The sequence below is a fragment of the Neoarius graeffei genome, chromosome 11 (genome assembly GCF_027579695.1).
Source record: "Neoarius graeffei isolate fNeoGra1 chromosome 11, fNeoGra1.pri, whole genome shotgun sequence".
In the NCBI taxonomy this organism is placed as follows: Eukaryota; Metazoa; Chordata; class Actinopteri; order Siluriformes; family Ariidae; genus Neoarius; species Neoarius graeffei.
The window spans coordinates 71127541-71151791 of NC_083579.1; the positions used below are offsets into that span (position 1 = coordinate 71127541).

At 42.4% G+C, this 24251-nt stretch overlaps 1 protein-coding gene across 2 annotated transcripts in view; it reads right to left on the bottom strand.

Annotated features, from left to right (window-relative positions):
• Positions 1-24251, bottom strand: part of eipr1 (EARP complex and GARP complex interacting protein 1) — a 139253-nt gene that overhangs the window by 50360 nt on the left and 64642 nt on the right. For both annotated transcript variants that reach the window (XM_060934687.1, XM_060934688.1), the window contains one exon: positions 5286-5385. In XM_060934687.1, the coding sequence (XP_060790670.1) occupies positions 5286-5385 (100 nt within the window). The remainder of the gene's footprint in view (positions 1-5285; positions 5386-24251) is intronic.

The following is a 24251-nucleotide window of genomic DNA, read 5'->3' on the forward strand; positions in this document are numbered from 1 at the left end:
ATTATGAAATTAAGTCGTTAAATTGTCAGCTTGGTGATTTTGCTAAAGTATGGAATCAAAGTCAAATTGTACTGAAAACCATATTTAAAACTCATCACCCCAATTGTAGCAATGTCGCTTCAGAGAAATCTTGGTTTGAATTTTAAGAAATTAAAAGTTCAGGTTTTTTTGACGCCATTCTGTTACTGACTTCCCCCGTAAAAGACTTTGCGTTCAGAGTTAAACATAGCCAATATTTCTATGCTTTTTTAGGGTCAAAAGATACCCCATACAGTGTGAAATTTTTATTTAATACCATTATCTTTTTTTTTTTTAAAGATATTTTTTTGGGCTTTTTGCACCTTTATTGGATAGGACAGTGTAGAGACAGGAAATGAGCGGGAGAGAGAGACGGGAAGGGATCGGGAAATGACCTCGGGCCGGAATCGAACCCGGGTCGCCCGCATTCATGGTATGGCGCCTTAACCACCTGAGCCACGACGCCCCCTAATACCATTATCTTGAGTACCGCAACTAAAAACAAGAGTGCTCCGAGAGCACAACATCCCCTGCTGGCAACTCCGCCATAACTCTGGTAAAATGTGCCTGAATTGAACAAAATTGCAACATGCACATTACCAACATATAACAAAGAATCCTGCCAAGTTTCGTGAAATTCCTCCAAAAATTGTGAGAGGACTTAATTTCAGAAGGCGAGTACCCTTCCAAGGATGGACGGACGGACGGACGGACATTGTCATGACATGATCCCCCTTCGGGCCTTTCGGTCAGCGGGGGATAAAAATTGTGAGGGAAGTTGATTTCAGAAAGCAAGCACACCTTGATGAAATTGCCAAAGTACAAGTTTGTTAATAATCAAGGGCATAACTCTGGGAAAATTTGCCCAACTTAAACGAAATTTCAATATGCGTATAACTGTCATATAACGAAGAATTCTTTCACCAAGTTTAGTGAAATTCCTCCACAAATTGTGAGAGGAGTTGATTTCAGAAGAACGTACACCCTCATGAAATTGCCAAAGTACCACTTATTTAATCAAGGGCCAAAACTCTGGTAAAATTTTCACAAACGAAATTAAATCGCAATATGCGTATTACCGTCATATAATAAGGTCTTTTGCCAAGCTTCAAGAAATTCGTCCAAAAATTGTGAGAGGAGTCGATGTCAGAAGGCAAGCAGACCTTCATGAAATTGTGAAAGTACAAGGTTGTTAATCAAGGGCTGTAACTCTGGTAAAATGCGACCGAATTGAACAAAATAATATGCGTACTACCGACATATAACAATGCGTTTTCCCAAGTTTCGTGAAATTCCTCCAAAAATTGTAAGAGGAGTTGATTTCAGAAGGAAAACACGCTCTTATGAAATTGTCAAAGTACAATTTTGTTAATCAAGGGCTGTAACTCTGGGAAAATGTGACTGAACTGAACAAAATTGCAATATGCGTATTAACGACATATAACAAAGAATCCTCCCAAGTTTCGTGAAATTCTTCCAAAAATTGTGAGAGGAGTTGATTTCAGAAGGTGAGCACCCTTCCCAGGACGGACAGATGGACATCGCCGCGACATAATTCCCCTTCGGGCCTTTTGGCCAGCGGGGGATAAAAAGTTACCACATTTTGCTGTGAATGTAAATCCGTTACTAAAGAACTGTCCCCATTAAGAATGAGCCGTCATCACAGACACAAACTCTGACATGGAATTCTGTCCAAAAAACGAACTGTTTATTTAAAACTCACACTAATCAGAGTGAAAAAAAAGGGTTTTTTTTAAATATACATTACATGCTAGACTAGTTTCAGCACATTAGCAAAGCACTAGTGACAAACAGAGGGATCAACAATCTCGGCTACTTCTTGCCAAGCTTTTTTTTTTCCTGCATCATGTCTAGATACAGATTTGAAGATGACAAGATTAGACGAGACCACAGTTCTTCTTGCTTTTTTCTCAGCTCAAACGGTAAATGGGAACTAATTGCAGGGAGGAACTAAAGCTGTAAGCAGGAGATCTAATTAATGTTGGACCACACATCACAGAACTGGTCCAAGGAATCTTTTGAGACAATGTGTCTCTACCACATCACACCTAATTTGCAGTGAATTGTGAAAATCTTAATTGAAATGCTGCTCGTCACAGAGCTTCTTTGTTGCTCGCTAGTGTGAACGTAGAGTATGGCTAGTTGTTCGACTCTATGAATAAACGTCGCATCACATCAGTGCAACACATTCATTAATTCTTTGGTCAAAGACATTTCACTAAGTTCTTCCAGAGATGGAGGTACTTTTCTGATGGAAAAATAAAAGTAGTAGTCGTAGTGTGGTTCAGATTGCGTGTGGAACTTTCTGGGAAAATTAACCAACCATAATTGCTTTTTTACTGTACTGAATAAAGCTACATAAAGATGGACAGATTTACTAAGCTTTACCATTCCTCATGTCTGCCTCATATTAAGACTTTTGAATGGCAACGGTAAACTGTTTGTTTTAATTTCATGACTACTGACAAAACTCATCAACCAGCCTGAGTCTTTACATTACATTAACGATATTTAGCAGATCCCCTTATCCAGAGTGACGTACAACATACCTAGAGCTGCCTGGGGAGCAGTTGGGGGTTAGGTGCCTGGCTCAAGGGCACTTCAGCCATTCCTGCTGGTCCAGGGAATCAAATCAGCGACCTATTGGTCCCAAAGCTGCTTCCCTACACATTAGGCCATGACTTCCCCATGTGGTGTCTTCTATTATTATCCCCGCCACAAAGTGCACAGGGGGATATAGGAACGGAGTCAGTCAGTGAGTCAGTCAGTCAGTGAGTCAGCCAGCCAGCCAGCCAGTGAGTGAGTGAGTGAGTGAGTGAGTCAGTCAGGGAGTGAGTGAGTCAGTCAGTGAGTCAGTCAGTGAGTCAGTCAGTCAGTGAGTCAGTCAGGGAGTGAATCAGGGAGTCAGTCAGGGAGTCAAGTAATCAGTCAGCCAGGGAGTCAGTCAGTCAATCAGTCAGCCAGGGAGTCAGTCAGTCAGTCAGTCAGTCAGTCAGTCAGGGAGTTAGTCAGTCAGTCAGTCAGTCAGCCAGGGAGTCAGTCAGTCAGTCAGTCAGTCAGGGAGTCAAGTAGTCAGTCAGTCAATCAGTCAGCCAGGGAGTGAGTGAGTGAGTCAGTCAGTCAGTCAGTCAGTCAGTCAGGGAGTCAGTCAGTCAGTCAGTCAGTCAGTCAGTCAGTCAGTCAGTCAGTCAGGGAGTCAAGTAGTCAGTCAGTCAATCAGTCAGCCAGGGAGTCAGTCAGTCAGTCAGTCAGTCAGTCAGTCAGTCAGTCAGTCAGTCAGTCAGGGAGTGAGTCAGTCAGTCAGTCAGGGAGTCAGTCAGTCAGTCAGTCAGTCAGTCAGCCAGGGAGTCAGTCAGTCAGGGAGTCAAGTAGTCAGTCAGTCAATCAGTCAGCCAGGGAGTCAGTCAGTCAGGGAGTGAATCAGGGAGTCAGTCAGGGAGTCAAGTAATCAGTCAGCCAGGGAGTCAGTCAGTCAATCAGTCAGCCAGGGAGTCAGTCAGTCAGTCAGTCAGTCAGTCAATCAGTCAGCCAGGGAGTCAGTCAGTCAGTCAGTCAGTCAGTCAGTCAGCCAGGGAGTCAGTCAGTCAGTCAGTCAGCCAGGGAGTCAGTCAGTCAGTCAGTCAGTCAGTCAGTCAGTCAGGGAGTCAGTCAGTCAAGGAGTCAAGTAGTCAGTCACTCAGTCAATCAGTCAGCCAGGGAGTCAGTCAGTCAGTCAGTCAGTCAGTCAGGGAGTGAGTGAGTCAGTCAGTCAGTCAGGGAGTGAGTCAGTCAGGGAGTGAGTGAGTGAGTGAGTGAGTGAGTGAGTGAGTGAGTGAGTCAGTCAGTCAGTCAGTCAGTCAGGGAGTCAGTCAGCCAGTCAGGGAGTCAAGTAGTCAGTCAGTCAGTCAGTCAGTGAGTCAAGTCAGTCAATCAGTCAGCCAGGGAGTCAAGTAGTCAGTCAGTCAGTCAGTCAGTCAGTCAGTCAGTCAGGGAGTCAAGTCAGTCAATCAGTCAGCCAGGGAGTCAGTCAGTCAGTCAGTCAGTCAGTCAGTCAGTCAGGGAGTCAGTCAGTCAGTGAGTCAAGTAGTCAGTCAGTCAGCCAGGGAGTCAGTCAGTCAGTCAGTCAGTCAGTCAGTCAGTCAGGGAGTCAGTCAGTCAATCAGTCAGTCAGGGAGTCAGTCAGTCAATCAGTCAGTCAGGGAGTCAGTCAGTCAATCAGTCAGTCAGGGAGTCAGTCAGTCAATCAGTCAGTCAGAGAGTCAGTCAGTCAGTCAGTCAGTCCATTTCAATCTGGACAAGTCTTCTCAAAAACTACATAAGCTACATCAATGAAACTTTGCACATTCATATTACTATTCATGATTAAGTTGAGTTTGAAAGTCGTTTATGATTAGTTATTATTTTCAGAGTTATGGCCGGTAACATGCACAAGACAATATTAAAGCAACGGGCTTATAAGGTCCTCAGTGTTAAGAGGTCTTTATAAAATGTTTGTGGCGGGGGATGGTGATGACCATGTCTTCTTGTCATTATTAGCTCAACCAGCCAACAGGCGATAAGTTTATGCCATCATGTGTTGCGTTGTGTTGTCCGTCATCTGTCATCGTCCACATTTCATGAAAATCGCTTCTTCTCTCTCAATTCTTCACTGATTTTTATTCTTTCTGGCAGGAAGGTAGGTCTGCCTGGGGTGCATATAACTTCTACCCAGATGTGCTTAATTACAATTATTAATGAAGTTAATAGTGGACTAATTAAGCCTTAATGACCAATTCAACAAAAATCGCTCCTTCTCGGTCCTCACCGTTTTGGATTCTTTCTGACAGATAGGTTGGTATTCCTAGGGTGGAGATATATATAGCTTCTACACAGATTTGCTTCATTACAATTATTAACAAAGTTATACTATATTCTTTGGATACATAGGGATATTTCGGTGTAAATTCATGGATAAGACTGATGTCAGAAATTTTTTAAATATGGACTGGTTGAGAGAAGAACTGTGCAAGGTGGTCCACTTTAGATCTTTCCTTTTGGACTACAAATGAGTTTATCGTAAATTTGTTTTATTTTTCATTTCTCAGTACATTAAAATGTATCAAATTTCTCATCCAGCTGCGCTACAGATGTGCTGTACAGAATTTATTTTGAAAAACAACTGAGCATTTTTTTTTTTTCATTTTTCAGTGCAATGATGTTTTGTTTTGGGTTTTTTTTGGTCTAACAGGCTGATAGCGGAGTGTTTGATAGAGCGGTTACTATCTCACCGTGGCCTTTGTGGAGCTCTCCTGAAGGTCCCAGAGCACAATGTGGCTTTCAGCCAGAGAGATCACACGCTTGCCATCGCCCATCGGCTCCCATAAGACGCTGCCAAAAAGAAGACGACAGAACTCTGATCAACACGCACACTTTCATGACCATCCATTTCAACACTCTGCTGCAACACATCGAACTTGCAAGATTTCCTTTTTACACACACACACCCACACATATATAAAAAGTCACGACAACTGGTTTGACAGTGTAATCGAGTAAGGTTTATAGCAGAATAACAATCATCGACGCATCGGGACCACAGCACCAGACATGAAGACAGGAATGATGCCATACGGAGTGAAAGAAATCCATCTCGGGACTCGATCCAACTTTAATTTGCATGCATGTCTTGTGAGTTGGGATATCAAGGGGGCTGAAAAAAAGCACTTTTATTGGGGATGTAAATGACACAGTGATGCAAGGACTTTTTATAACCCTCACAAGGTACCGAGAGTCACTGGACTGTTCTGTGGAGCGCCGCTGTAGTCCCTCATTCAAAGACCATGTTATTTCATTTTGAGATTTCTATGAATTTCGCTTAATTCTAAAAAACAGGGCGAGTCCTTTTCGACAGCTGTTTTTAAGCTTATTTTACCAGAGACCCATACAAATGAACTTAAAAGAGGTAGGATTAAAAAGCGTCATACATTTGACCTTGAAGAACAGAGCCTTTGCCTCCTTGAATATGTAAATAGAGTCCTCATGGCTTCCTTAAAAGCCTTCAATATATTCAAATATGGGTTTTAACCCACTTTGCTATTCCTGTCTAATCCACTTTGTATGCAGATGAGCTATAAAGCGCAGCAAGTTATGACCAGATCTATCTTCCAGTCAGCATTAAGTTATGGTCCTTATATTTTGGCACCCTGAAAGCAGGGTAAACTGAGCTTTGCTTTGGTTGTAGATTGGTCCTGTGGTCAAGGACCTTTTTTTTTTTTAATCTAAAGTGTGCTTTGGAGGAAATTATTAATATGTATAGACATTTTTTTTCTTTTCCCCTCCTTCCCCTTTCCTCTCTTCCCCATATCTTATTCTTTTTATATTTGTATATGTAAATACTTAATTTATTTTAATTTATCTAGAAGTTTTCCTCTATTTCTTTTCTCTGTTTATCTGTAATGATGCTGCTGGAATCTTAATTTCCCTGAGGGAACCCTCCCAAAGGGATCAATAAAGTTTTATCTAATCTAATCTAATCTAATCTAATCTAGTGATCTCATTGCACTCTTTTGTCTCTGATGTTTTATAAATAGAAGACGAAGAAAGCACCTTTATTTGTCATATATACACACATTACAGCAGAGTGAAATTCCTTTCCTCGCATATCCCAGCTTGTTAGGAAGTTTGGGGTCCGAGCACAGGGTCAGCCATGATACAGCGTCTCGGGAGTAGAAAGGATTAAAGGAACAGTCCACCGTACTTCCATAATGAAATATGCTCTTATCTGAATTGAGACGAGCTGCTCCGTACCTGTCCGAGCTTTGCGCGACCTCCCAGTCAGTCAGACGCAGTCAGACGCGCTGTCACTCCTGTTAGCAATGTAGCTAGGCTCAGCATGGCCAATGGTATTTTTTGGGGCTGTAGTTAGATGCGACCAAACTCTTCCACGTTTTTCCTGTTTACATAGGTTTATATGACCAGTGATATGAAACAAGTTCAGTTACACAAATTGAAACGTGGCGATTTTCTATGCTATGGAAAGTCCGCACTATAATGACAGGCGTACTAACACCTTCTGCGCGCTTCGGCAGCTCATTGATATCTGAGCTCCGTATCAATGCGCTGCCGAAGCGCGCAGAAGGTGTTAGTACGCCTGTCATTATAGTGCGGACTTTCCATAGCATAGAAAATCGTTACGTTTCAATTTGTGTAACTGAACTTGTTTCATGTCACTGGTCATATAAACCTATGTAAACAGGAAAAACGTGGAAGAGTTTGGTCGCATCTAACTACAGCCCCAAAAAATACCATTGGCCATACTGAGCCTAGCTACATTGCTAACAGGAGTGACAGCGCGTCTGACTGCGTCTGACTGACTGGGAGGTCGCGCAAAGCTCGGAGAGGTACGGAGCAGCTCGTCTCAATTCAGGTAAGAGCATATTTCATTATGGAAGTACGGTGGACTGTTCCTTTAAGGTTTTGCTGTAATAACAAATTTACATTTTCACACTTATTTAGAAAATGGATTGGGCGAGAGTCAAAATACTTTCATCATTTTAATCTCTCAGGTCATCTGCATCTTTGCATGAGTGGTCTTTAAACATGTCATATTTTGTGATTTTTTTTCTCTATTTTTCGATACTCGTCAGAAACCACAGGACCAATCGTCCCAAAACTTAGAATCATCTTCAGACTTCACTGATCTAAAGTTGTTAAAGGTGTCATTCCACGACAAACCGTTTAATACTTGGTCTTTTTGAAATACCATAGGTCACTCCGAGTTGCATATGCATGCTGCACATGAAAATGTTCTTCGACGCCATTCCCTGTATTAGCCTATGAAAGAAAATAGACGGAAAAACGAGCGAATCAGAAAAAGCCCTACGAACTTGCGTCACTTCGAAAATTAGTAGTCATGGCCTCGCCCATAACCCACTGGAGGGAGCGTCACAGTGCTGTTAGCCAATCAGAAGCGATATCTTTACATGTCATGAATATTCATGAGTAAGAGCTGAAATCCTGTCGTTCTCTCCCCACCCACTCCTCCACCAAACTAGAACAGCCTGAAACAGGAGCACCACAGCATTTTTTCACCAAAACCGGCTCACAGGGCATTCATTCATACTAGAGACCACCGCACAATTAATGAAAAAACGATGCAATGACACCTTTAAAGAAATTCTGATTCGTCAATCTGATTCAATTATATAAGCAACTTAATCTTCATCAAGAGACCACGAGAAGGTAGCCTGGGAAATCCCATGCTGCTTTGCACAATCGTTCCGATCTGAAAAGACAGCATGGAAACTATGGTCTAAAGGCTCGCCTGAGTTAGGGAGCCAATCAGAGAGTGGGGAGGGGTGGAAAGACGTTGACGTGTACTACTCGACAAACGGAAGCTTGTAGTTTATTTGGGACTGTTTACGGATCACATTTAACATGGCAGCGAGCGATACGAACCAAACTTTCGATCAAGCTTTAGACACTGTTCTGAATTAGTCTGGTTAACACCAGACCATATCACAAGTGAAATAAGTTCGGTGCCATTGTTTTCCTATTTTTGTTTTGCCTTCTCTTTCTCTTTCCTTCTCTTCTTCGCCTCTTCGTCGTTCTAACTACGTCACCGGGTACAACTGCCATGATTGGCCATGGGCTACGTATACGCCAAATGATAGACATTCGCAACGTCCAATAAACGGCCGTTGACAATCGTAAACCACACCTCCCCTACGAGAAATTCAATAGGCGGATTCCAGACCATATTTCACTTGTGATATGGTCTGGTGTTAACCAGACTAACGAGAAGGTGCTTTAACCACAAATTTCTTGTTTTTCAGTGACACACTGTCAGAAAATCTTCAAATTTGGTATAGTGGCTCATGACATTTTCTTACTCTTTTCAAAAGATCACTTTAATATCTTATTTTATCTGATTTTTCACAATGTCCTGAAAGTGCTACGGTTTTTTTTTCTTAGTTAAAAATGTGTCACACTTGCTAGTGTTTTCAGTGGTGTAGTGGTGAATAAACACTATCACAGTCCTGAAGGTGCCGAGTTCGAAACCCGGCTTGCAGAGGCACGGTTGCTAAAATCCAAAGTTTTCGATGTGTCAAGAGCACTTAGATTGTCTACTGGTTCAATTTAAACCCAAGGTGTTAACAAGGAAATCATTTGCTTCCAGTCAGGCATTCAACACTTACCCTCGGCATGTTCCCATTTCCCCAATTTCCAAATCCTTAGTCCCCAAATATCCAGGTCTGTATCTCCCACCTTCAGTTTTTAATGTGTCACATTTAGAAAAAAAAGCATACAGAAAATCTCAACTGTCACGTTCATTCAATGTATAGCTACAGTGGATATAAAGTGTACACGCCCCATTAAAATGATCAGTTTTTCTGATGAAAAAAAAAAGACCATGATAAATAATTTGAAAACTTTTCCCACCGTTAATGTGACCTATAACCTGTACAATTCATTTGAAAAACAAACAAATCTGTTAGGGGGAAACACGTAAAAAATAAAAAACGTACAGTAAGCTGGTTGCATAAGTGTGCACACCCTTAAAACATTTGTTGAAGCAGCTTTTGATTTAATTACAGCATTCGGTCTTTTTGGGTCGGAGTCGATCAGCCTGCCACATTTGGCAATATTTGCCCACTCTTCCTTGCAAAAGCGCTCCAAATCTGTCAGATTGTGAGGGCGTGTCTTGTGCACAGCCCTCTTCAGGTCACCCCACAGATTTTCAATTGGATTCGGGTCTGGGCTCTGGCTGGGCCGTTCCAAAACTTTTTTGGGGTCACTGTCATGCTGAAAGATGAAATTCCTCTTCATCTTCAGCTTTCTAGCAGACACCTGAAGGTTTTGGGCCAAAATTGACTGGTATTTAGAACTGTTCATAATTCCCTCCACCTCGACTAAAGCCCCTGTTCCAGCTGAAGAAAAACAACCCCAAAACATGATGCTGCCACCACCGTGCTTCACCGTGGGTTTGGGGTTCTTTTGGTGATGTGCAGTGTTGTTTTTGTGCCAAACATACCTTTTGGAATTGTGGCCAAAAAGTTCAACCTTGGTTTCATCAGACCATAACACATTTTCCCACAGGCTTTTGGGAGAGTTGATGGATTTTTTTTTTTTTGCAAAATTTAGCCGGGCCTGGATGTTTTTCTTTGACCCTACCTCATAGTCCAGACATATGGAGAATACAGGAGATTGTTGTCACATGTAGTACACAACCAGTACTTGCCAGAAATTCCTGCAGCTCCTTCAGTGTTGCTGTAGGCCTCTCGGCAGCCTCCCTGACCAGTTTTCGTCTTGTCTTTTCATCAATTTTGGAGGGACATCCAGTTCTCGGTAATGTCACTGTTGTCCCATATTTTCTCTACTTCTTGATGACGGTCTTCACTGTGCTCCATGGTATATCTAATGCCATGGAAATTTTGTTGCACCCTTCTCCTGACTGATACCTTTCAGCAATTTGATGCTTTGAAAGCTCTCTGTGAACCCTGGCTTTTGCTGGAAGATGCAACCGAGTAAATGTCTGAACTTTATTTGGGGTTAATCAGAGTCATTTTAATTGATGGCGGGTGTGAACCCAAAAAGACTGAATGCTGTAATTAAATCAAAAGGTGCTTCAAAAAAGTATTAGTTGAAGGGTGTGCACACTTATGCAACCAGCTTATTGTATGTTTTTATTATTTTTTTAAATGTTTTTCCCCCTAATAGATTTGTTTGTTTTTCAGTTGAATTGTACAGGTTATAGGTCACATTTAAAGGTGGGAAAAGTTTTGAAATTATTATTTATTGTCGTCTCATTTTTTTTTTTTTACATCAGAAAAACCGATCATTTTAACGCGGTGTGTACACTTTTTATATCCACTGTAATCCTTCATCTCAAAAAATTCTTGGTATTTTGTATACTTGTACACACACTCAAAGTAAAAGTTACTCAACAGTTCAGTAGTCAGTCATTTGTCTCCAAGTCCAAAGGTTCGGGGTTCAAACCCCATTTCTGCCAGGATGAGTCAAGCATCAATCTTTGAATCTCAGTTCTCAAAAGGAAAGGTCTTAAGCTGGGACCTGCTTTTGCCACTGCAGCTTAATGTCACAAACGCTTGAGTTTGTAAATTCTTCAATAAGCATCAAGGGTCCTCAAGGTCTCCATATGTTTCAATTTGATATGCGATTCTGCTTTGACTCTGATGATCGCCACTTGTGTCTATGTGTTTAACAACAACAATCATCATTTAATTTTCCCTTTTGTCAAAGTATACGGGCACCAAACTTGGTAGAGATCTCACAAAATTGTCACTACTTCTGTTTGACTCTAGGGGGCACAATAATAAGCATGTTTATGTTTTTGCACGCACCTCGGGAACTGTGTGCATTTGAACAACTCATCCGTTCATCCGATTATCATGAAATTTGGTAGACGTCATCTATAAATCACACTGACAAAGAGCTGTACAAAGGAGTTTTGATCCGACCATCAGTTTCAAAGTTATACGTCAATCAGTTTGAAGGCATGGTCCATCATGGCTCTGTGGTCAATATCTTGGATTGTAATGGTCCAAACGTACTGAAATTTCATTACACCATGCTTTGGAAGCACACCATATTTCATGAACTTTCGTCCATAGGTAATGCTACAACAGACATGTCCATATCTCAAGAATCACTTAAGCTAAAAATGTGAAATTTGGTGTACTTATACTTGTTTCCATTTGCCAACATTTCCTAAGTTTCCAGTTGGCTGGCTCGCAAAATGGCCACCAAAACAGCCAATTAATTTTCAGCAGCCAAGATTTGCCATTCTTCATTCCCAATCTTCATGGAGTTTTAAACACTCATTCCAAATAGCACATACAAGCTACATAGCAAATCCACCAGGGGGTGCTGTAACAAGCACATTTACATGTTGGCTCATATCTCAGCAATTGCATAGGTTAGAACAAAACTTGTTCCTTCCTCTGATTATTTAAATTTTCCAAAAATCAAATGGGCCTATTTTGGGGGCAATTTCTACCCCAAAATTTCCTGTCATCCATCCATCCATCCATCCATCCATCTCACTCACTCACTCACTCACTCACTCACTCACTCACTCACTCACAGCGGCCTCAGCTGAGTCGCACGCCTGGAGCCCCAATCCTGTCGGTCAGCCATGCCAGTGGCTAGCTCAGCAGTACTGGCTGCGCCCACGTCCCTTTTCAGGGTGTCGATGAAGGTTGCGAGGGGACGGCCTCAACTTCTGCAACTGTGGAGAGGCTCCCACAGCACAAGCTCACCAGCAGGCATATTCTTTTGCCTGAAGCAGTGGCCTGCAAGCCCAAGTCTCCACCAGGCCACCTTTCCTTGGGGGCAAGGGTCTCTGGAGGAGTAGTACCTTTCTAGGTGGCCTTGATACATCTGGTGTCCCAGTCTGGTCTCCCCATATCCAGTATCATGTGACGCGCATAATACGGCCAATATTCCAGCAAGCAGCCACACCATCTAGCCTCTCACATGATGAAGACCGTCCGCAGTGGCTCTCAGCGCCACCCCCAGTGTCACAGAATCGTGACAAATCTAGGGGAGACTATCTTGATTAAAAAAAAAAAAAATCCCAACACTCAGTTGGATAGTGGTGGTGTGTGGAGTTGCAACCCCATCACCTTACCCTTTTTTCGCATTGTAAAGTTAGACACTCCGGAAGGTTCCTGTCATTTCAATTTCACGAAAAGGGTGGGAAAACAAACACTGAGACACTTCATCCAGTGGTCACAAAATGTGATGTGCCTCATCTCCAAACCCTTCTGATAAAAAGTTGTAAAAATTATTTGATCTGTCCAACCATTTCAAAGTTATAAACCGATGAAATTTTAAAGCACAGGCTCGACTGACTATATGGCCAATATCTTGTGATGTAAATGGTCAAACTTATTGAAATTTGATACCCTACATCACTAGCACAAATTTTAGATGTGCGCTTATGCTAAAAATTTAACATTTGGTGTGGTTCTGGTTGGCCACATGTCCACCTTTGTCCTATAGTACCTTCTGGCTCACTCAACAAAAATGGCCGCCAACAGCCAATCAAATTTCAGCAATGTTTGCAAAAATGCATTTTTTCAAACTCATCCTAGACCGTTTTCATGAAATTTGGTATACAACATTTATGGACCATGCTGTTGTCAAGTCAAAGTCCCTCCCACGCCAGGACTTTTGTCTTCCCAGGCAGTCTCCTGTCCCAGTACTAATCAGTCTTTTGAGGTGCATTGGGCAGCGCCAATCTCAGTTTCTATAGTCCTCAGCCTCTTGCCTATTATATAGCTAGGGTTACAGTGAGGGGTGAGTCCTCTGGTAACCGTGAGAGTTTGACTCCCCTACTCCCATCTGTATTGTAGCGTACCTTGCCAGATGGCTGTAGGTGCCATTTTGATGATGGTCTTTGGTATGACCCGATCGCGAGTAGAACTCGCGATCTCCCGGTTGAGAGGCGGACATGCTAACCCCTAGGCCAGCTCGCAGTCACCATGTTGTTGTAGTTGGTGTAAAATTTTGATTCATCAAGCTGTTTCAAAGTTATGAGCCAAAGAAGCCAATATCTTGTGATGTAAAAGTTCAAATTTCATGAAACTTAACACACTTCATCACCAATACAGTCCTTGAAAGCACATCAAATGTTGTGACATTTTCTTCATAAGGTGTGCGATAAGTGGAACATTTCAATATCTTAAGTTCAACATTTTAAAATCACGTGGTTGGACTTGGCAACTTATTCTGCTGAAGACGCTGAACCACTTTAAATTCCACCACTGTTTGCGAATTATGTGACCCTGTTGGACGCCGACGATCGCTGCTAGCGGATTTTTGTTTCGTTTTGATCTTTGACCCTTCCCCCAGTCCTAACAAAGTCAATCAACTTGTACTAAAGTCTAAGGGCCTCTGCATGCTCTTGCGACAAGGCTTTCGCAGATAGCTTTTCGCAGACAGTTGTAATTTATCGTTGAGCGGGGAGTAATAGGCGTGCGCGATGTTATTCACCGCCACAACGCAAGGGGGCGCGAAGTCGCGAAATCGCTAGGAGTAGTTGGTGGGTGTGGTTAGTGGAGTGTTTATCCTCCGGTTACTTATAATGACTAGAACTGGAGTCGTATAGATGTACGTACTTCCTCGATCAACCGCTCTTCGTGCTGCTCCATCTTCGCTCGTGTTTTTAAAAATGGCGGTCGTGAAAACAAACCAAACCGGGAAAGTAGGGAAGCGGAAGTGCGTGTACAGCGGATGTAGAGTGGACCAATCAAAGCCCTCTTGTCTGTGACGCTGTCTGCGAGGCTTCTGCGGTGGTCACAATTTTTGGGAGGTGCGCGCAGAGCGTCTGCGAAGGGGGGGGCTATGCAGACGCTATCTGCGACGCCATCTGCGACGCCATCTGCGAGGACTGCGTTGTCAGCATAAATTGGCCTTAAGGGCTGTAGTTATGCCTGTATTTAAGTGGGACAAGTTTCTGTATTCAGACTCAGACTCAGCTTTATGGGCAGCCCATTCAGATTATTAAAATTACCTCCATCCAAGGTTGCCATATTTTTTTCCCTGGCCTTTTCAATAGTGTCTAAATAGTGAGCATTTTTAAAAGAGGGCTATAAAGATAAAGTGAACCAGAAAACATTTTGCTAATAACTGAAAAACAACTACATAAAAGCAATGGACCGTCAAAAAAAGACAAAAGACGAAAAAGACTAAGACGTTCATCTACAAAGCAGAAGCAGAAAAAGATTAAAATAATCATTTAATCAGTCGAAGATATTGCAAATATATTAATACTGATGGGCGCGAACATAATGTGGAAAGGATCCTCTGAGCAGCACATAAGCCTGTCGAGCTGAAGCCTGAATCCCAATGTGTGCAATTTCAGTATTAACTCCTCATTATGTGCACAACAATGACTAAGGTATTAAATGTCTACTTGGAACAAAATAATTCAAGGTCCCTGTGCTCTTCTTCCATGTAGAGAAAACACACACAATATAAGACGTGCTGAAGGATCGACTGGCTGCTGTCCCCCACAGAGATTATTCTATCATTATTGCCAGTATTGACTGACCTACATAACGCCGTTTCTATTCGCTCCTTCTTGGGCTCCCATTGATCTGGAAGCAGCCTGCTCGGAGTGCAAATCGCACTCGTGATTACGTCGTCTCACACCACAGTCACAATTCAGGCCTGAAAATTCCTCCTAACCCCCTGCAAGCACCTGATTGGCCACGATGCACTCAATGGCCATTGATTACGAGGTGCTCACTGGATTCAAAAAGAGACAGGGCGCGGGTGAAAATGCTTTCTAGTTGAAACGAACAGCTTGTTCTGGTCGGTTTTCCGTTTATGCTGGATATATTTGCCAGATTTTAAGTCACTGGGTGTCTATGTAAGAACAACGAGTGTGTGAGACAGGCCAAAATGCAGCTGGACTTACAACAGAGAACGAGGACGTTCCTGCGTGCCAGTGTTATTGCTGACAGAGTGAAGAGGCGGCCATCTTTAAAAAAAAAAAAAAATCCAATATCAAAACAGTCAGTCACAGTGTGAATCCCTCATCAAATACACACACACATACACCCTGCCCTTGAGATTTTTACAAGGACAGACACCAGTACTATCAATCTCCACCCCAGGGCTCCAACATCATGGCCCTGCACTCTGCCAAGCGGAGGCCATTCAACCTCCACACACACACACACACACACACACACACACGAGAATGGAGAACGTGCTTTCGATAACTGATAATAGCACCACTCACTAACAGTCAGTTATTGTCTCTCCATTGCACTTTGATTTTTTTTTAAGAGGTCATCAGGGAAAAACACGTCTGTCATGCAAGAGGAGCTTTTCAATACGATTTGACTCTCAAACCAGGAAAGGAGACAATTACGCTCGAGATATCCTCTTATCTTGTTCAGAAGAAGTGAATAAACAAACAGCTGCCATGGGTTACTTGGCCTGGTGCAAACAACCAGATATGATATTATTATTATTCATAGTAGTAGTATTTTTTAAAATAAAACTATTTTTATATACTAGAGTACACATTGTCAATTTTTTTAAATTAAAAGTTAAAGCTATGCTGCCTTTCAGGTTTTTCAAGTTTAGGTCATGAAAAGAATTTTCCCTGACACCCAATTATTTTTGTCTAGTGGACCAAAAGCTACTGAATTCGAATCACAGATTTCCAATTTTATTCGTTTTTTTTTTTAAATAGAACAATTAATGAATTTAGGGAGACGTGGCCCTAATTTCTCTGCTATTTTTTCCTGTTTCACCATGACCCAATTCAAGATACTACATCATGCATCATGATGGTGGTGGGCTTTCCCCGTTCGCGCAAGGCATTGTGGGATACAAATTTGAAACCGGACAGAAAAATGGAGGACGCGAGTGTGTGAACGAAATGTGAAAGACCGACGACAGTAACGGAAAGAGAGAAGAAGAAATATATGTTATTTACCAGCTGGGAGGTCCGTATCGTGAAATACCGTGACCGAGATCTTGAAAGTACTGAGCGAGGCCCTCTGGGCTGAGGTCAGTATTCAAGGCCGAGGTCACGGTATTTCACCATACGGACCGACCTTAAGCTGGTAAATAATATATTTTTTTTTTCTTTACCAAATTCTAACAGAAAACGAGAGTGCCTGAAAGGGAAAACCGAGCTGAGCCGCCATTTTGAATCCTCATTCACGGCTGTAATGCAAATTGCTTCCTCCTCGGTATACAAGTGCACTTCCATGGCAGGAAAAAAACTACATTTTGCCGCCTATGTAGTCCCCTATTTATACAAAATTGAGTCATTCAGGATTCAGCCATGTTTTTGCTCGGCGTAAGCAAATTACAGGTTTTTAGCTTTCTCCTGAAATCTTTTCTTTTATTTCTTCTTCCTCAGGGTAGTAAAACTCGCCTTCAATGTGAAGACTGTCGTTATCGCTATCCATGCTGCAAAATTAATGCTGGCAAAAATTTATAAGATTTTTGATAATCTTAGAAATAAATCTTATAAAAAAAAAAAGATAAATGCTGACAAAAAAAATTCTACCATGTTTTTTTGTTGTTGCGAACAAGCGAGTCGCCAGAGGTCCATAACCGGGGACCGTAACTGGGGTCCGTACCGTAGGATACGGACCCGCTCGCCAGCCAATCAGAGCGCAGGATTTAGACCGCGAAAAAAAAAGTTATTTACCAGCTGGGAGGTCCGTATGGTGAAATACCGTGACTGAGGTCTTGAAAGTACTGAGCGAGGCCTTCTGGGCCGAGGTCAGTATTCAAGGCCGAGGTCACGGTATTTCACCATACGGACCGACCTTAAGCTGGTAAATAATATATTTATTTTTTTCTTTACCAAATTCTAACAGAAAACGAGAGCGCCCAAAAGGGAAAACCGAGCCAAGCCACCATTTTGAATCCTCATTCACGGCTGTAATGCAAATTGCTTCCTCCTCGGTATACAAGTGCACTTCCATGACAGGAAAAAAAAACAAACAAAAAAAACTACATTTTGCCGCTTATGTAGTCCCCTATTCATACAAAATTGAGTCATTCAGGATTCAGCCATGTTTTTGCTCGGTGTTAGCAAATTACAGGTTTTTAGCTTTCTCCTGAAATGTTTTCTTTTATTTCTTCTTCCTCAGGGTAGTAAAACTCGCTTTCGCTGTGAAGACTGTCGTTATCGTTATCCATGCTGTAAAATTAATGCTATTCTCCTGAGAAATGCTGGCAAAAATTTATAAGATTTTTGATAATCTTAGAAATAAATCTTATAAAAAAAAAAGATAAATGCTGACAAAAAAATTCTACTATGTTTTTTTGTTGTTGCGAACAAGCGAGTCGCCAGAGGTCCATAACCGGGGACCGTAACTGGGGTCCGTACCGTAGGATACGGACCCGCTCGCCAGCCAATCAGAGCGCAGGATTTGGACCGCAAAAAAAAAAAAGTTATTTACCAGTTGGGAGGTCCGTATCATGAAATACCGTGACTGAGGTCTTGAAAGTACTGAGCGAGGCCTTCTGGGCCAAGGTCAGTATTCAAGTCCGAGGTCACGGTATTTCACCATACGTTCCGACCTTAAGCTGGTAAATAATATATTTATTTTCTTCTTTACCAAATTCTAACAGAAAACGAGAGCGCCCGAAAGGGAAAACCGAGCCGAGCCGCCATTTTGAATCCTCATTCACGGCTGTAATGCAAATGGCTTCCTCCTCGGTATACAAGTGCACTTCCATGACAGGAAAAAAAAAAAACTACATTTTGCCGCCTATGTAGTCCCCTATTTATACAAATAGGAGTCATTCAGGATTCAGCCATGTTTTTGCTCCACGTTAGCAAATTACAGGTTTTTAGCTTTCTCCTGAAATGTTTCCTTTTATTTCTTCTTCCTCAGGGTAGTAAAACTCGCTTTCGCTGTGAACACTGTCGTTATCGCTATCCATGCTGTAAAATTAATGCTATTCTCCTGAGAAATGCGAAAATAAATGTTGACAAAAATTGCTACTATGTTTGTTGTTGTTGCTGTTGTTGTGAACGAGCAAGTCGCTAGTGGTCCATATCCGGGGTCCGTATCATAGGATACGCACCCACTCGCCAGCCAATCAGAGTGCAGGATTTGATGGAAACCGGACCACGAAAAAAATAAAAGATGCTATGTTCTATGCGAAGGAAAGGAAACGCAGGACCAAACTAATAAATATCAGCGGTCAGCGAGCACCTCGGTGTGATCAGCTGTTCGTTTAGCGACAGAATGATGGAACTGTCAGTGCACGCTCAAAGGTAAACCTGTAGATGGCAGTAATGCAACACTGTGGATGGATGCCAGCTGCCGCAAAACCCAGAAGAAGAAGAACTTTTTTTTTGCTTTAATCCCCTTTAAACTTTTGCTTATTTGCTTTAATCCCCTCAAATTATATAACTTCCCAGCCACAGAATGGCCTGATATTTTGTGAGATATTACAGAAACAAACAGATATCACAATGACCAAATTTCAGACGGAACTAAATTTCACCGATTTTATGAAATCGAAAGGCCGTCTAGCTTTAATAGTCTTGTGAATTTCTTCCAGAAATGTTAAACAAACATCTCTTCACAGACAACTTCACCACATCCACAGTACAACACATTATTAAAATGTTTATATGCAGCATCCACTGTACAAGTCTCCATGTAAACCGTTATCATAAAAATGTACGTTATCATAAAAAGCGCATTAAAATAAACCCTCTGTACACCTTGCAGCCAGATTCCTGATTTAATATATCGAAAAATAAATACAAAATAAACACTGTTTATACAAGTTGAGACTTGGCACTATAACAAAAGGTCCAAATACACTTCACTTTCCCCACACCAAGATATTCAAGGAAATCAGATCAGATGCTGACACGGATTTACTCCAGGAGGACTCGTCCAATCTAGAGTTACGGTCTACAGCTTCTGGGTTCCTCTTTAACGAAAGAAAGTGCCACTTGCAGTCCATGACGCGAAAGGCCAAGCCGATGATTGCCATATGCAAGTTGAACGCTGCTGAATTAAAGCCAACTAAATGTGAAAGGGACCTCAGTGTCTGGGCTTCCTCAGACCTTATACGGACAAAACAAGTATTAGATCAGATTGCTCGTGCTAATAAGCTTCTAGGCTATATTAGGCATAATACACGATGCATTTGAAGTATTGTTGTAAGGAAAATCGCTTTGGTGCGCTTTCATTTTGTATATGCAAGTCAGATTTGGTCTCCACAAACCACAGAGCTTATTACTCGACTCGAAAGAACGCAAAGGCGTGCAAGTAAATATATTCTTAACCTGCTGTTTCAATGCTATGTCCGCTAGGTCAGTGTTTCTCAACCATCTAGTGGGCCGCGAATTTTTTTTCAAGCTTGAAGGCAAATACTAAATAGTTCAGGATGTCGTAAAATCCGGTAGCTGGTTTGCTGTATATTTTTCAAGTGGAATAAATACATTTGTGGGTAAATTAAGAAGAACAAGCCTTTATTTTGTCACATTTAACCCGCATGTGCGCATGAACACACAGAGAGAGAGAGAGAGAAGGGGGCTGAATAAATAAATACATTTATGGGTAAACTATATGGAGCTGTGATGCCTGCTGGAAAAGAAGAGTACGGAGGATTGTAGTGTCCTGATCCCCAGATCTTTAACCCAGCCACATATAAAAAGCTGCGCTCCTCCACGCTCTTCCAGGTTTTCATCTGTGTGTCCATGTAGAACAACGTCTGCAGCACCAGGTAGTTTGAGATGTCAGGCAACTCAACGGATGGATAGTTTTCCAACTCGTAATTAATTAGTTAATAACTTTATTTCAACGCAATATGTTGATCAGGGCGGCACGGTGGTGTAGTGGTTAGCGCTGTCGCCTCACAGCAAGAAGGTCCTGGGTTCGAGCCCCGTGGCCGGCGAGGGCCTTTCTGTGCGGAGTTTGCATGTTCTCCCCGTGTCCGCGTGGGTTTCCTCCGGGTGCTCCGGTTTCCCCCACAGTCCAAAGACATGCAGGTTAGGTTAACTGGTGACTCTAAATTGACCGTAGGTGTGAATGTGAATGGTTGTCTGTGTCTATGTGTCAGCCCTGTGATGGCCTGGCGACTTGTCCAGGGTGTACCTCGCCTTTCGCCCGTAGTCAGCTGGGAGAGGCTCCAGCTTGCCTGCGACCCTGTAGAACAGGATAAAGCGGCTAGAGATAATGGATGGATGGATGGATACGTTGATCAGCAGAGCTGGTGGAGTCGTGCATATCGGCATCGGCGTGGTGCGGGATGACTCAGGGGGGCTGAGCGTCCGTGGCCCGTCGCACAATATCCCTCCAGCCCTCTCTGTCTTTCACCGTGCGGGCAGCAGTCGAAAGCCCCATCCCGGTCAAGGCCACTACTCCGTACATCACACGTGTCTTTTGCCGGCCTCTTCGTCGGGTTCCGAAAACCATGCCAGTGATGAAATCGGCCACTGTTACCCCCACCTCTCTCATAACATGGCCAAAATACCGCAACTTCAGCTTGTCACAATACTTCATCAGATTCCAGCTGCCTCCAATCTGTTGCCTCACGTAGATGTTCGATTTCTTCTCAGTCCAGCTAATCCTTAACATTCTGCGGTAAGACCAGTTCTCGAACGCTTCGATTCTCTTCCGATCAGACTTTTTCAGCGCCCAAGACTCGGCCCCATAGGTGGCAATCGGAAACACCAATGACCGGAGGAGGTGTAGCTTTGTGCGTTGACGGATGTTCCTATCCGTCCATACAGAGGCCAGGCTGATAACTGCCGTCTTCACAATCGCAAGTCGCCGCCGTATCTCGGTTGTCTCATTGCTGTCTGGGTTGATCATCGCTCCTAGGTAGTTAAAAGCCTCGATCTCTTCCACTACCTCGCCATCAACCACCAGCGTCTCCGGTACAAAACTGTCATCGTCGTCAGTGCTCGCATCCTTGCCGACCACCATCAATTTCGTCTTCTTCACGTTCAAGAACAGACCAGCTTTTTTACTGGCTTCCTTTACACGTCCCAGTAGTTGTTCCAGTTCGCGCATAGAGTTCGCCACCAGAGCCACGTCATCCGCATAGCGCAAGTTGGTGATACGCCTGCCTCCCACATAGATCTCGCCGGTGAAATCCTGCAATGCTTCGCGCATGATTCGCTGTCGTGCATGTACAAATACAAATAATATAAAAGAATAAAAATAAACACAGTCTTTTAAAAAAAAACAAAACACAACAACCCTTAAATCTGTTGATTATCTGTTAATTATCTTCGCATTAAGTTAATAGCGGAGCTCCTGCGTGCGCTGAAGGCCCGCGAGAGCGGAGCCCCATAGGCATAGAGTGTAGATACATAAAGAAACCCATCGAGTTGTTTTCTGATGGTTTCAATCCTGTGCGTGCGCGCCTGCCACCACAGGAAACCCGACAGCTGTGTAGTGAGTAACCCATCGAGTTGTTTTCTGAGGAGTTAATTCTGTCTCAACATACAATATTACGTGCGTTATTCATTTTGATACCCGTGTAATAAGGACCTGAGACCTTTGTGCAAAACGTGCACACGTCTAAAAAAAAAAAAAAAGGTGATCTTTTACGAACAAACTGTAATTCTAGAAAACTTTTGAATGGTCTTTTTAGTTTCATAACACAATTTCTTCATAGTATGCTGATAATGCCGATGCTGAGTGTTTTAAATATTTCCTCAATTGCATTTTTTTTTTTTAACAAAACCTCTATCGTCTTTTAAGTTAAAGCTCTAATCCTCGGAGCTACATGCACTGCATTCGAACGAGGAGTCCGTTCCCGGGAGTTTTTAATCCCACTGGGTTTTCGTACCGAGCAGCGTATTCATTGTATTATATTTTGGTTTTAAGATGATATTATTTTTCCAATATGTTTTTTTTTTTGTATTCTTGTCTCAGCAATGGCGAAAACGAATTTGTAAATAAAATCACTGCCCTGACTCTACTCATCAAGCCAGAGCTATCCTCTTTCTGTGTATGTTTCGTACAACATAAGGAAACGGTATAGTAACTATCACGGTAAAGAAATAAAACCAAAGAGGCTGGCTATAAGAAAATTCTACAACCCAGAAACAGATGGGAGCTCTGCTTTTAGGCAGTGCCTAAATCTGTATATTTAATAGTATGCCTAACTACTGTCTTTGTATTTAGTTACGGCTACAAGATGATCAAAATTTATTTACTAATGTCAAATTTAGGTGGTAAATTTTTTTCATAGGAAAAATCCTTCTTTGTTAGCGTGTAAGGCTCTAATCCCATTGAGTGGTTTCTATATCCACTTCTTCTGAGTGTACTTCCTGGTTTTAATAACTTGCTTGTTTGCTGGACACAAACATGGCAATAAGTTCTTGTGTTAATCAACCAGACTCCACTTTTGGATCATTAATCCCTTTTGACCGAGAATAGACCCCTTCGCATGTCTGTAAACAAACTGACCGTTGCCAGGATGCGCGCGCAGCCTGGACCCAGAAACAATGGCGCTGCCCATAGACCGGCATTATGAGCTGTCAGATTATGCAAAACAACTGTCGTTACAAGATCGAGAATGCTACATAAATAAGTTAACTCTAACAAGTGGACATCGCCTACCGGATCCGCATTTAATTAAAGAGTGGACAGACGATGTTAGTAAGTTCCCTGGTATACAATGGCCAGATATATACTCATACCTTATTGACAAGACTTCAGTGTACACCCACGAAAAACTTCGTGCCTACAAGTCTTTAGACGCATATGATTATGTTATGTGCGGGCATGTACAACTTGATTAACAATGCGACATTCATATTCATTTTGTTTTAATCAAATTATGCCAGTGATGTGATGGCAATGTGGCTTTAGCTACAACAGCAAATACCAACACTAAACAGCAATTTGCAGGAGGTAATGGCATGAAAGGAATGATGGTGTAAAGAGTGCAGCTAAGAGAAATCAGAGCTGCGTAAAAAGCGAGAGGCAGAGAGCAGAAATGAAACTGAACGGGGCGGGAGCTAGGTTAGAGCAGTCAGCGTAAGTTGGCATTTAGAGTGAGGGCACACAATTTTACCTTTCCATCCTTGCTTTAAAATTGTGATTTTCGGCATACACAAATAATGATAGCACAAAATCTGGACTGCTTGAGTCAAGCGAGACCTCTCCTACAAACACAATTGCATGCAAAGCTAAGTTAACATGCTAACAATATTCATTACATTGTGTAACTATGACCCAGCTAATCAGACAAACGTTACCAAAGTATTTTGCTACATCAATAAACGAAGACTAGAAAGAATAAAAAAAGAAAGATTTAATAAATAGCCTGATCTTACCTGTGATGAAGTGGGCGCTGCAAACCCGCGCATTTTGGATAGTGCTTTCATCCCAGTCTACACGTTTGATGGCTTGTAGCCATAGACGTCGGCGATTTTTTTGGAATGGGTGAGATCCTGCTGGAATTCTGTACATTTTAACCCCATCACTGCTACGATTCTGACACCCGACAACACAACAACTAGGCATTTCTGAGTCTTTTTTGGGTCCAGGCTGCGCGCGCAATTTCCTCTTACGTATGAATGACGTTTACTGCGAAGGGGTCTATACCCTGCATGCATGGTTTGGCTTCTGGTACATCCGTACAGTTTTAAATACAATACATACAATTAAAAACAGTTTGTTTTCATTGCATTTATTTAATTCCTGGGCTCCCTTTTGGAACAGGGAGTGATGTCGCATCCCATTAATACCCTTTACAAG